Source organism: Pithys albifrons, chromosome 16 (assembly GCF_047495875.1).
Source record: "Pithys albifrons albifrons isolate INPA30051 chromosome 16, PitAlb_v1, whole genome shotgun sequence".
NCBI classification, from domain to species: Eukaryota; Metazoa; Chordata; class Aves; order Passeriformes; family Thamnophilidae; genus Pithys; species Pithys albifrons.
Window position 1 is genome coordinate 9,832,131 of NC_092473.1, and position 14,232 is coordinate 9,846,362.

The window sequence follows — 14,232 nt, forward strand, 5'->3', positions numbered from 1 at the left end:
TGGGCCGAGGCGGTGGCAGCGGCCGGGGCTGAGGCAGGGCTGGGCGGGGAGGGACGGGGCAGAGCGGCGCGGCGGCGGAGCGCGGGGGAGCAGGAGGAGAGAAAGGAGAAAGAGAAAGAGAAGGAGGAAGAGGAGCCGCGCGAGGCGCCAAGCCAGCGGGACGAGCAGCGGGCCTCGCTGATCCGCCGCGGAGCGCCCAGCCCAGCCCGCGGTCCCAACATGGACGAAGAGGGCGGCGGAGGCGGCGGCGGTGAGTGCGGGGCGGGAGCGGCGGGGCGGGCGCGGCCCCTCTGCTGCCCCCCTTGTGCCCCTCTTGGTGCCCCTCTTGGTGCCCCTCTTGGTGCCCCTCCGCTTCCTCCCTGCAGCCCCTCCGCTGCCCTCCCGCTGCCCCTCTCTGCCCAGCCGGAGGGTTCCGCTCCCCGGCGCCTCCGAACCCTGACAGCGGCCGCGGCCCCTCCGCCGGCGCTGCCCCGTGTCCTGCCCGAGCTGTGCCGGGCCGGGCCATGCCGGGCCACAAAGCGGGGCCGTGCCCGGGTCTGTCCGGGACCCCCACCCTGCCCCTGCCCTCCCTGCCCTGCCCTCCCTGCCTTGCCCTCCCTGCCCCGCCGTGACAGCCCGGGGGCTGCCCCTCTGCCGGGAGAGGGGAAGGGGCAAAATACACCAAAAGTACGTGTCTGGCAGTGCAGGAGCAGCGAAGAGAGTAATTAAGCGCTGCGAGTGCTCTGTTTGTGTGTGTGTCATCCTAATGGAGGCTCGGTGATAATCACGGGGTGGTTCAGCCAGTTTAAACGAGGTGAACTGTTTCCAGCGGGTTAGCCTTGCCAGGTACTACTTTTAGAAAATCCGGACTCGCATGTTGGGGGAAGCTTTTGTTTGTAATTTTTATCTTAGCGGAGCCCGGCTTTTGCGCTGTCCCAGTTTAAGGAGCTGCAGACGTGCCGCACTCTCTTCCCTCCTCTAATTTACAGTGTGTGCCGGCAGTGCGTGTGTAAAGCTGGTGCCTGAAATAACCAGTTCTTGTGTATCATCAGCGATAATGGTGGCTGAGCAGGAGCTGATCCTGCCCTGGGGCAGAGGGATCGACGGCACGGCCTGCCCTGTATTCGCTGTGTCTGTGCAGAGGTGGTACAGCATGGGCTGATGAGGGGATATCTTAAATACGATGCTAAACAGGCTACGTGTGAATGCATTGGCTGATCTCTAAATAGCTAAAGTAAGGGCTAAACCTCCTATGATTAGTAGTTGCACTGCACTTGCTAATTCCAAATATAATTACCCAGAACTCGGAAATAAAGTGGGTGTGGTGTTTGTTTTGACAACTTGAAAAAATAACGCTATGGTGAATCAGAAAAATAATTCTTCAAGATGTCCTTTGGAAATGTGGCCATTTCTCAGCAGGCATTTCTGCTGGTTTTGTGAGGGATAGACTAACTCTTCACAGAAAATCTGGAAAAGGAAAAGAGAAGACAAAACAAGCCAGTCCTGAGAAGTTATTATTCAAAGAAGTTGAACAGTGTAATTGTAAAGAGTAGAAATGTCACTTAACTCAAAATATGTTATTTTCACCATATTATGGACTTGCATCTGTAGTTAAGGGAGATGAAAATGCTTGTTGCTGGCACTAACCCTATGTAATATAGTACTTAATCATGTACAAAATGTAAACTAGAAAGTGGATCAATCTTTCATAAGGTGTTAAGCATTTCAAAGTTGGATTTTCACAGGAGAAACACTCAGGACCCCGGGAGGTCGGTGTGTATTTAGCCAAAGGCCGGTTCTAAAGGTGAAGCCAGATTTGTACCTGGCATGCAAGTGAAACTATTATTTTAACATCGTACCACTTTAATAAACATGTTGCTTTTTTGGGTCAAATTACAGTATAGTTTATGTTCTTACTTACTTGGCTTTGTTGTAAAAGAATTGCAGACTAGTAAGACTGGAATTGTTTTTTGCAATTGGTGTATTTGACGTTTTACACTGACTTCTTGTGAGCATTGGGCTTTTTTCTTGAATAGAGATCCAGTTTGCTTTTTCTTATGGATCACTGTCAATTTGGAACACTAGGAGTTAGGTTATTTCCAGGTAATGAATTGGTATTTTGAATTGCAATTTGTTTTGTTTGGGGTTTTCTTCCCCTTTTTTTCTTTCTTTAATGATAGAAATTGTATGCAAAGTGTGGATTTGACGGCCAATTTTAAAACCCTTTATTGCTGCTGGGCAATGTATCTTGTGATGCCTAAGCAATGAGACTCCCTTGGGAGTCAGACCAGGGCAGTCCAGTGTTTTGAGCCTCTGCAGGACATTCTAAATCCTTACAAAATTAACATTATTGAGTAAGAAACGCTTAGAGATAAGCAGATTGCTGTGCACAGGTACTTTAGGAAGCATGCAAAATTATTTGAGGACTGCACAGAGTCACCCTAATTAGAGACTTGAACTAGATAAGCCTGTAAATATCTAGGACATTAAACTGTGATTCAGAAGGTAAGCTGCTATTCCCAGTTCAGTTCTGCCTGCTGCCCTGCTCTTCAGTTTAATTTGCATCCGATGCTTCAGTTCCCTTATTTGTCAAATGGGGTTGGTTGTTTTATCACCTCTGATAAAAACTGTGAATGAAAACAGAGCTGTGTATCGTTAGAATTTATTATTTTAGAAGCACTTGATGGAAGAGAAATGTTAATTAAGGGAATTGTTCTCAGTACCTCTTTCTCTTTTGTGTGTGGAGCCCTAAACAGGGACGTGCATTTATGTTATACAATCCCCTTACGCACAAGCCTCCCATTGATTCCAGCAGAGGCTCTGTGCGTGGATTATTGATGTGATATGATCCGAGTCAGTTGGTGTTTGGCTCAACTTTCTTTTGTGTTCTGATTAAAATATCTCTGTGGTTCACTTAATCCAGGAAATTTCTCCTCCTCCCCCTCCTCACTTGGTTTAAAACCACATCTTGTGTGATTTGACTGAGGCTTTTCTTCCAGGCTCACAGTGAGGTGGTGGTACCAGTGACCAGGGATCCTCACGTTCAGTAGTGCTGTTGGCAGGCTGGGGAAGGTCAGAATGTATAAACAGTGCTGGAGGCCCAGGATAGTACTTCTGTTTGTTTTCTGAATTTGATTCTAGTCATGCAGCAGCTTTCTGGTCCCCCAAATTCAATCCCATGTCATTCCTCTTGGAAAAGACTGCAAGATTGGGTACTGACCAACTTCTGTATGTTTGTTTTCAGCTGCCTCTACAAAGGGCTGTAAACAGACATGCCAGAAGGTTAAAATCCTGCTTCTACTTGACAAATAGGCCAAATTACAGCACTAATTAGGGCATTGAGGTTTCCCTACTGTTCCCCAAACTCTGTGCTTTATTTCTGAATGCTGAAGCCTTTCTGGGCACAGCAGTTGGGTTGCCAGGCTCTGTTGGTTGCTGGCTGGTCCTGCCAGCACTGGTGCCAGGTAACACATCGGGTCTGTTGTGTGGGCAGAGTGGAGACACCGCTCACGAGACAGACACCAGCTCGTCTCACAGGGGCTCAGGAGGGCGGGTTTGCTGCCAAAGCAGGTGTAGCAGGGACACTTCTGTTCTTCTGCAGGGCAAAGATCACCTATTTATAGGTAAAAGCTGTTAAATGTAATGCATGCCCAAGATGTGTCATAGAAAAAATGTTTTAAAATTGACTAAATATATATATTTATATTTTAAAAGTGAGCAGCCTCATCTTTTCACATTGTAGTGTCTTTCAAAGATAGACATTAAACATAGCAGAGGCCACGTGGCCTCCTCATGGTTATGGACATTTGCTTTGCATTTAAGAATAATTCTGCGTGTTTTCTTATTTTATGAGTTTCTTTTATTATAAACAAATGTGTTTTAACTCAGAAGAGTGTTAAATATGTTTCACTCCCTACTCATCAGAGTGGATAACTTGTGCCAGTAGTTTTAAATAAAAGTTGTCCCAAAAGTCCTTTAGAAGAGGGCTTGTAGTTTTAAATAGCACTCAGGGGAAATGCCACCTGAGTGTTGAACTAACCACTTGGCTTGCTTCTAGGGAGAGGAAAAGAGCAGGTACAGAGATGGAACACAAAAACCTGAATTACATAAATAGACTTTTACCAGCCAAGAGAGCTTCATGCTAAGTCTCTTTTTGCTAAATAAATATTTCTTCGTGCTTAACAAGTCTCATATTTGTATGGATTACCTGTCAGCTCAGTAGGCTCCTCATTTTTAGCTCCAAACCATTTAATCTGTTACCACTGCAGTAATAAATGGCATAATAAAATGTTAATAATTATGTTGTAAATATTAGTTATTTTTGGTGGTATCAGAAAATGGGCTTGTTGATTGCAGTAACACACAAAGTTTTTCTTACCCTTATGTTCGATATTTTGAGCTGTGACTTGGAAGAAAACATGAAAATTTTGCTGATGGAGTTTCCAGAGGTTTTTGGTTGCCAAACTGGGTGTATTGTTATATAATGGTATTTGGTGACGTGCTCAGCAATGTCAGCATGCCATGGATTTAGGGGAGCAGTGTGCCCATAGCAGCATCTGCCTGTGCTGTTACAGCTGGGAAAGAAAGCTGTAGGATTTACTTACAGGCACAGAGTGTGTTTTGCAGAACAATGGCTGGGAATTGTAATGGACACGTGAAAGTGGGTTCCCCATGGGCCACTGTTACCAAATGGATATTGCAATCTTTTAATATCACTGGAGCTGGAAGAGCTTTCACCAACTGAGAAGCTGCAGAAGGTGAGGCAACATACTGTTTTTCAAGATACAATCTGCAGTTCACATGAAATTTCTCAATCTCATCACTTTTATTGCCTCTCCTTCTTTCTTTATAGGATTTTGAACACTTTTTCAAGGGAAAACAAAACAAAGAAACCCTGGCTTTCCTCCAGTTTCTTCTTTTTACAAGGGTGTGAAGTGACAGGACAAGGGGTAACAGCTTTAAACTGAAGGAGGGTGGATTTACATGAGTTTTTAGGAAGTCTTTCTTTATTATGGGGGTGGTGAGGCCCTGGCACAGATTTCCCAGAGAAGCTGTGGCTGCCCCATCCCTGGAAGTGTCCACGGCCAGGTTGGACACCAGCTAGTCCAGGGCTTGGAGCAGCCTGGGACAGTGGAAGGTGTCCCTGCCTATGACAGGGGCAGTGGAATGAGTTGAGCTTTGAGGTCCCTTTCATCTCAAGCCTTTCTCTGATTCTGTGATTCTGCCTTGCCATCTTCTTGTCCTGTAAGTCTCTGCTTTCCAAGTATAACAAAAAGGTTTTAACAACTCTGAACTGTTTTACTTAAACTGTAGCTCCATCTTACCTGCTCTATCTTTTGCTCCCTTCTTTTCCCTCCCAATACAAAGATGTTTTAGTCTGATCTTCTTTGGCTCCAAGATCAAAATTTGAACTAATCTCTTTTCCTGTTGAAAGTCGTTGAAGGAGCTGTTTTCAGTCACTGGCTGAGGAGCATCTCCCCCAGGTTCCTCCTGGGTCCTCTCCACACTTGTCCTGACCCCTTGTACTCAGTACATTCCCTTCCTCCTCTTTGTCCTGCCAGCTGCCACTAGTACTGTTTACTATACTTTTCTTTTGGAAGTCTTGCTCTTTTTTTTGGCTTCTTTAACTGTTCTCTCCTCCCACTCCTGTCTTGTTACTCACTTTCTCATTTGGAAGATGATCTTTCTACTTCCAGCTTTTTCTGTGAAGGTTTGCAGGACCCTGTGCTTGGTTTAACACTCTCATCCTCTCTACGTCTTGTTTCTGGATAATGAAATTTTGCACATAAAAATGGAACTGATGACTCACAGCGTATACTCTGTGCTCTGGATGCAGTACCATCTGCCCCAGCTAAAATGTTGGCTTGTTTGACATCTAAAGATTGCGTAATTGTCATCTTAAGCTTAATGAGTCTAAAACAGAGCTCGTAATGTTGTTTCCACCCACTTGCTCTTTTTGATGTCTTTGGACACATGCTGACATCCCAAGTGGTTACTGACAAGTAAAGAGAGAGACATTGTAATTTATTGCTTCTTAAAAAATAGTCTGTAGAGAAGTTGTAAGAAAAATGGCAGTGAAAGGGCACAGCAAAAGTATTGAAACACTTTTCTTGTCTGAGGTATGAAATAAGTGATGTTCTCCTATGCAGGATTAATTTTCCTGTTTCAATGCACAAATAGATTTAATCTGGTTATGGGATCACACGTGACATTTTCTGTAGACCTCTGCATGGAAATAGCCAGTATAGGTGAGTGTTTTGTGATGACTGAATGAATCTGTATAGATTTTTTTCTTCCTTTTTCAAGTAAAGTAGTAGTTAGTGTCTCTCTCCTTCACTTTGTCTCCCTGTAGTTCACAGGTACCTAAGCATGTATGAGATGATTACACTAATTGCAGTGAGGAGTTTGAACATAATGACCATGTGCTTCCTTCGCAGAGGATAAAAATAACTCCTTAGCAGCTGATTTATTAGGAAAACCTGTCGATGTACAGGACTGTGAGACAGGGATCCCAGGGAAATGAAGAACATGTCATGCTTTACTCAAGTTTTACAGAGGCAAAAGGGAAATTGTGTGAACAGATGTAATGTGGGCATTTCTGACTTCACTGTGCATTCTTCTCAAGCAAAATTCTGCACAGGAAAGGTGTATGAATTAGGTAGTAAAAGTCTATTTATTTATGCCATTCATACAACTTTAATGTCTCTCAAATTGTTTTAAATTGCATATGACTTCCTTCTTTTAATTTCAGGAATTTCATGGGAAAACTTAGTATTGCAAATCTTTTGGACAGCAATATTTCCTCTTAGTGGGATAGACACACAAAATCCACTAGAAAACCATGTGTTTTGTGGTCCTTTGAGATTTGCCTGAAGAAGGAAATGGCTTGACCTATTTAGTTGCTATGAAGTAAAAACATTCTTGTTCTCTCTTTTTTTTTTTTTGGTGGTGAACATCTGTGTCACATTTATTTCATTACTTTCTGCGGTTCTTTAAGCACATTATTTGGTAATACAAAGTTTTATTTAAAGAAAATAAAGTGATACATAGCTGCTTCCACAGTTTCATTCCAATTCTGATATTTGCTTATGTGTAGGTGTGATATAAGGGAGTATGTTTTCCAATGGAAGTGGACATGTTGGAAGGCAAACACAAACATTATTTAGTATTTCCTGGGAAAAAGTGTTTGACAAGTTCTGTAGGATCTCATGGAGTTAACAGGAAGTGTTGCATGCTGGAACATTGTGAAATTAGACCAGAATCTCATCTAGGATTTGGAGTGCTGAAGATCTTTGATCTAATTTTTCAACAGGTTGGGCTTCTTAGCCTAGTTTTACTAATTAGCCTCATTTTCAGGTGTTTATTATAGAAAGAAATAGTTATGCCAAATGTATGGAAGAACTGAAGCTGGTGCTGTTATTTAGCAATCCAAAGGACATTGTCCCAACGAGGACAGACTTTGCCCATTTTACTAATAATTCTTCTGAATTCCATAAGAAAATTCTTCAACAGGAATTGAAGATCAGTCCATCTGTGAAAGCTGAATCTGAATTCAGATCTGGCTTTTGCTGCTGTGTCCAAGGGCTTGGTTAGACTTTGAGGAGCTGCTGCTGTTCTTTGCAGGTGCAGGTCCTTAATACAAAAGGAGCTGATTTTTAGATGGAGTACGTAGAATTTCTCAACAAACCAAAAAATCCGTGTGAAAATGATGAAGCACAAGTCTGGTGACTCCCAGGGTATGGAGGAGGCCAAGGCCAACTGTGGGAATTAATTTGAGTGGCTCTTCTATCCAGGTTCCAGTTCTCACAGCACTCGTAGGAATATTTGCTCCTCAGTCAAATGAGATTGAAATGGAGCACCGTGCAAGGCACACCGTGGCAGGAGGAGGGGATGGGTAGGGAAGGAAATGTATCCAGTCTCCCTTGTGCTTACTCTTGTTTTCACACACGTGCACAGAAAGAAAGGCTGAAAAATTAGCATATGCAAGTGAGGGAACTGCCTCATAGTCTTTTCTCTAAGGGAACTGAGATGGAATCACTTAATGAGTCACCTCTACATTTTTGTACAACCACCTCATTAGTACTCAGTGTAACTTCTAGAATGGAGATTTTTTAAAACTTCTTTTTAATGTCTGATTCATATTGCAAATTACCCTTCCTGCTGTTTTCTTGTTGAATTCCAAGTATTCAAGAGTCTATTTGCTGTTACATTTTTGCTTTCATGTACTGCAGACATCATGCTCCTTAATAAGGTCCTTGTTTAGCTCCCAAGCCGTGTTGTGTGGAGGGTCAAATTCTGACATAAACAGCTCCCGTTGCCTTTCTGCAAGACAGGGGGAATTGTCAAAAGGGCCATTTGTAGTTGCATTGGCTGTTATAAAATAAGGAATTACGGTTGCTTGAAGCAGTGTCTCTTGTGTTCAGTAGTCAGATTCTAAATACTTTTTTTTCTTTCTTACTCATGGAAGTTTGGACTAATGAACTTCCTGCCCCGTCATTCTGTTGCACTGAGGAGGAATTTTCCCACCGGGCTGTGTACCCCGAGTGTGACTGTGGCCACTTGCAGATGCAGTTTTTGACCTTGTAAAGCTGCTGCATGTTTGTGTTTCAGTGTCTCGTAGCTGGTCAGCCAGGGGAAGTGCAGGAAAGTTTTCGCAGGAAGTTGAGGTTAAACCAAAGTGGCTGCAAGAAGAGATTGTGGCTCTGTAAAGGAGGAACTCCATTTCTTGGGAAGAACTTTGTTAAATGCACTCTTTGACCATTGAACTCCTGAGGTAGACAGGGCAGGGCTTTGGTCCTGCATAGACCATTCGCAGTCTTCCTTGGGAAGACCAGAAGGACCTGCCCTGTCTCTTGGACAATCCAGCACTCCCCTGGTTGTGAGTGCCCCCGTGGGAACTGCTGTGTGCACTACTGGGCCATTCTAACACATCTCTGAATAGATCTCTGGAATTCATTGTGTGGGTAGGTGAATGTGCCTCTCTATATAGTTCTGTGGTTCTCCCTTTACATTTTTCTTATTTTTCGTTCTATTTATTTTTTTTTTCACTGAAAGAGTTCTGCTTGGGACCCACCCAAGACAAGCTCTTAAGATTTCAGGAGGGTGCCTTCAAGGGCTTCTATCAGGCTGAAGTAATCCTTGGTTTAGTCTTGTATTTTGTAACCCCAGTGTGTAATAATTGGGGAAAACTCATTTGACATGTGGTATCTGTCATGTAAATGCCTAAACAGGTAGTCCATATTATGGAAGTATATCTTTATAGACCCCAAAGTATCTTTTTTATTTTATAGAACTTTATTATTATTAACTTATTCTTCTGCAAGTCAGTTTTGACCTATTGTACCCTTTTAGTTATTAAATTTATCATACAGTTCTAGCATTTCGGAGCAGCATCCAGCATTCATCTGGGGGCAAGGAGAATAATATCTGTCCTTGTTTTCCCACCATCTCTTATCATTTGTGCTGCTATTCCTGAATTGCAGTTTGTGTAGAAAGCATTTCCTCAGTGGAAGTTGAAACTGGTAGCCAAGGTTAGTCAAAGTTTAGGGAAATGCCTGTTGTGTCTATGAACACATTTGCAGTCACGGGAGAGATTAAAAGGTTTCAGGTATGTGACTGGTTTGTTCTTTGTGTGGGTGTTGCTGGTTAATTCTGTAATCTGGGAATCTCAGGCTGAGTTTTCAGCCTGTCTTCTCTGTATTATGTGAGGTCAACCTTTGTAGGCAGCTGGTGACATTTCAGTTTGCTGTACATGTTTTAGCAAGGACAGATAAATAGAGCATATGGAGTTGATTATTTTTTTGGCTACGGGAAGTGGATTTCTGGGCATTAAATATAGTAACTTTCTTTTTTTTAAGTATTTGAGAGGAAGCTTCCCTACACCCTGTGATATTAAAAAAAATCAGAATACTTGTAACTTTCTTCACTCTCATTTTGTGCAGTGTAAGCTGGAAAAGACTGCAATGTTTAGTCTTGGTCTTGTACCAATAAATGACATAGTATCACATGAATGTTTTAAAAGATTAGGTGATGTTTTATAAGAGTAGACATAAAAAGAAGACCAGTTTAAGCCCTTCCGCTGTGAATCCACCGATACTCAAAGTACAGCGAGTATGTGTTATGTTAGTTCTTATTCTGCTGGAAACTTCTTTATTTTCCTTCTGTAGGCTCTACCTGTGTAGTAAACCCGAAAAAGTAACATGTGTTATGAAGGGGAAAGGTTGGGTGAAATTGGTAATCCAAATTAAATACAAATAATACTCTCAAGTTTATGGAGCCTGTGGGTGGGTGGACTTGGCAGGTCTCTCCATTGTGGTATGTTAGACTTGAAAGCGCATATGGAGATGATTATTTTCTGGCATTTTGTAGTGAAGGTTTTTGAAGAGGGAAGTTTTAATATTTTTTTTAGAAAAAGAGGTGAAAAATAGGAAGAATAGCTTTAGTTTGCATTGAGTAAAATAGTTTGTTGTAGTAGCATATGGAAAAACAATTTATTCAAAGGTAAGCTGCTAAAAGAAATTCTCCTACTGTTCTCTTATTGGTTCTTCTTCCGAAGGCAGCCCAGGATTCTTTGCAGCTGGGACTAATACAGGATCCAGCTGGAGCTTTTTATTGTTGTTCAGATGTCCGGTGATGGTCAGATCTAAGTTATTGTGTGGAAATTCAGTAAAGGAAAAGGGCAGGGTGGGAAAAAAGTGACTCTCCATAAAAATATTCCAGTAAAAGCAACAGGAACTAGGAGTATCCATTTCAGAACTCTGCCATAAATCCCATCCTGAAACACTTAAACGCCTTCAGATTTTGCTGTAGACTTTAAGTCATCTAAGAGTTTTTGGGTTATTTTTTAAACAGCAATGAAGTTGGCTGGGTGGAGTGGGAAGGTTGCTGTTTCTTTTACATGACTTCATGGAAGAAAATACTGATTTTTCATTCATAGTACAAGGTTTTAGTTAAAATTCTTTACTCTCTTTAAAGCAATGGTGCAATATGTGATGCTACAATGTGGAGCATATCAAACAGGTTGGGGTTTACTAATTTCACTTAAGCTGTATTTGTCTAGTCTTTGTTTTACCGAGCCCAAGTATGTGAAGAGGGGAGAAGTCTAGTATTTTTCTGTAGAATTTGGTTTACCTTTGGTATATCTGGTGCTTCCTTGGATTGAGCCTAAATGAAATAAGTGAGCAAAACAGCAGGCTCATGGAATGGTGAGAACACTTGATGGTGATCAAAATAATGAATTCTTTTCTTTAAAAACAGTTTGGTTTTTTCCCCTTGATAAAAGGTCCTATTTCCTAACTTTCTTTGCAACTGGAGCCAGTCATCCTGTTTTGCAGTCACTTGAGGCCAGAGATGCCAGTGTAGAAATGTTCTGTCCTTCAGGTATCTTCCTCTCCAAATCCTCATTCCAAACTTAACTTGGCCAGTGGAGTCCATCAAATAGCTGCCTGAATTTCAGAGTTCTTTTACTGTTACTTCAAGTCTTTAGTTTTGAATATTGCTACTAGATCAGTTTGTAATTACACTAGTCTAATTTAATAAGTTTAATAACAATAGTATACAAATTGTGTGTCCTGAGTGACTGGAAGAGCTGGCTGAGAATGCTGTAAGTTATTTCCATAACTACTGACAGTGGCATGGATGTTAAAACATAACTGCTGTCTCAGACATAATCCTGGGCAGTGCATTCTTTATGTGCCTTAATTGGTTGTTAATTTTTTTATTGGAGGCAAAATAAAGAAAGGATAAAGGTTTGTGGTCAGTCTGTTGGCCCCACGTGGGACAGCCTGGCCCTGCCCCACAGTGCCGGGACAGAACAGCAACAGCAGCTGCTTTTCCTTCCTGAGCAGACCTGGGACTGGGAAGTGGAAGTGAAATGTAGACAAACTCCGTGCTCTGAAGGCAAAACACTTTGAACACAAACCAATTTCGGTGCAAAAACATCTTGTGATGTCCATACAGCAATGTGAGAAATCATTTCTGGAGTTCTTGAGCACAGTCACCAACACCAATAATGAGTGAGGATTTTGTTTTGGTGGCAGGACTGATGCAGCCTATGCATGAGTGGTCATAACATCTGATACTGGCTGTTGTTATTTTTTTAATTAGCATGTGTTTCTTTTTCTGTTTAATTAAACAAATGATGACACCTATTTTATTCTGACTACACTGGGTGATGTATATTGTGTACTTATGTTTGGGCTTTAGTCAGATTGTTTCCTCTCCAAAATGCCTTAGTATTTTATCTTTTTATCTTCTAAAAATAATATTTTAAATGAATACCAGCCAAATAACTTGCTTTGCCTATTTTTTGTTTTGACCCAGTACTACATTTTGTCCTTATTTTGTAAGAATGGTAGTCAAAGTTCTTTTCTCCCAGTTTTTAAAGGCTGTGATCTTTATTTGAATTGGGAAGAGTCTAAAGGAATCTTTTTCAGGTAATTGTTTTCTTGAAGTGTAGGTCAACTTAGAGTGTGTTTTGGAAAGTGGGTTCTATGTAGAGTCTGTCAGTGTGAAAGACCATTGAAACACAGCAAGTAGAATAAGAAAATTTGCTTTACAGATTTGCTCTAACATGCTTTGGCTCTATCCAGGGTATATTATAAGGAAAATTAAGAAAATATTTTTGGTTTAAGAATGAAATCTGCCAGCTAAATTGAAGAAAGAAGGATGATGATGTCTTGCATCTTGGAGAGGGATAACACGGCATTGCAACTGTCACTGAGTTGTGATTTTCTGTGGGGCTCATCTGGACTTAGGGAATGATTTTCCGGCATGATGGGAGAACATCAAAAGGTCCTTCTCACATTTGAGAACTAATAGTACAACAATTCTGGCAAAGTTTTGGCTTTTCACTACCTCATTTTACATTTTTGAAGAAAGGGTTTCCTGCTGAACAAACACATGTTGCCCTGATAGCATTTTCCTGTATTTGAATTGTGAACAGTCAAATGACTCAAAAAAATTTATGTTAAAGCAGATACAGGGTTTTAGCATAGAATATGTGCATACAATAAATCTATTCAACTAATCAGTCTGCTTCCTTTCACTCCCACCCCCTTGCAGCTGGAAGTTCATCAGCTTCTGCTACTATATCTGGCTTCCTCTGGAGACTTTCTGGGGCAGTGGTGGCAGGCAGGAGTGAACAATGTCGTGATTATGTTCTGTGGGTCTGTATAAGTTGTCATTTTCCATTGCTGCCATTTCTTATGGAAAATATGTCATCTATTTAGTGTGAGCACATTATGTGTGCTGTGCAAAGTTGCATGTGCAGGGTTTGGTGAGAGCATGTACATCACTGTTAAATCAGAATGAAATATTTTCAGATTTCATTGGTGACCAATCTGGCATTTAAGATGGAAAATTTATGATAAGGTTTTATTTTCGTAGGTTCTTAGCTAGGACAATGTAGGGTTGCCAGACTGCCATTGGTAGTTAGTTTGCCATTAATTATGCTTTGAGATTCTCTGGCACATGACAAGGCTTTTTTTGAGGTACAACTGTGGAAGAATTCAGGAAAAAGAAAAATTAGATGCTTCCACCTGTCATAAAAGTTGTAAACTTCATGATAAGATACTTCATGATAAGTCAGACCTAAAGGAATCTAACAACCTCATTAAAAACTTTTAGAGCAGTGATTTTTGGTGACCTTTTTTCTGTAAAGGATCACAGTGTAACCTTTCAGAACCAGCTGCTGGATATTTGGAGTTACTGGTTAAGCATCTTCAGGTCAGTTGGGTTTGGGACTTGTGTGTTCTGGTCGAGCTTCAAATGCTTCCAAATTTCAAGGTCCACTTTATTAAGACATTGAAAAGATTGTAGCACAGATACTGTGACTGAAGAGTCTTCTAGAACTAATTTTTGTGTAATTTTGAAGTGGACTCTGGACTTCAGCCTGTCCAGGCACTAGATGTGGGCTGTCAGGATTAGGTGATTATTGGTGACAAAAATCTATGCTTAATGGTGCCACCACTTTTATTACCAACCACTTTTATTACCAACCACTTTTCTCAGTGGTGAGAAATAAAAACAATGTGGTGTTTACCTGTGAATGGCATTCTCCAGGTGTCCTGTGCTTGCTGCTGCACTGCCCATGTTGGTGATACATGGAAGAATTTCTGAACTGCATTAAGAGGCTTTTCCACCGTTTCTCACGTGGGCAGAGTTGCAGACACTGTTGCTACAGAGTGCTCAACAGAAGTTACAGCTTGGTATTTCTGGTTGCCTAAGGCAAATTTAGGATGATTACAAGGTTAA

The 14,232-nt window shown here is 41.6% G+C and overlaps 1 protein-coding gene across 1 annotated transcript in view; it reads left to right on the top strand.

The window, feature by feature from the left end:
• Positions 1–14,232, top strand: part of CYTH3 (cytohesin 3) — a 50,700-nt gene continuing 36,468 nt past the window's right edge. The window contains exon 1 of the mRNA XM_071571422.1: positions 1–250. Coding sequence (XP_071427523.1) covers positions 220–250 — 31 coding nt within the window. The 5' untranslated portion in view covers positions 1–219. The remainder of the gene's footprint in view (positions 251–14,232) is intronic.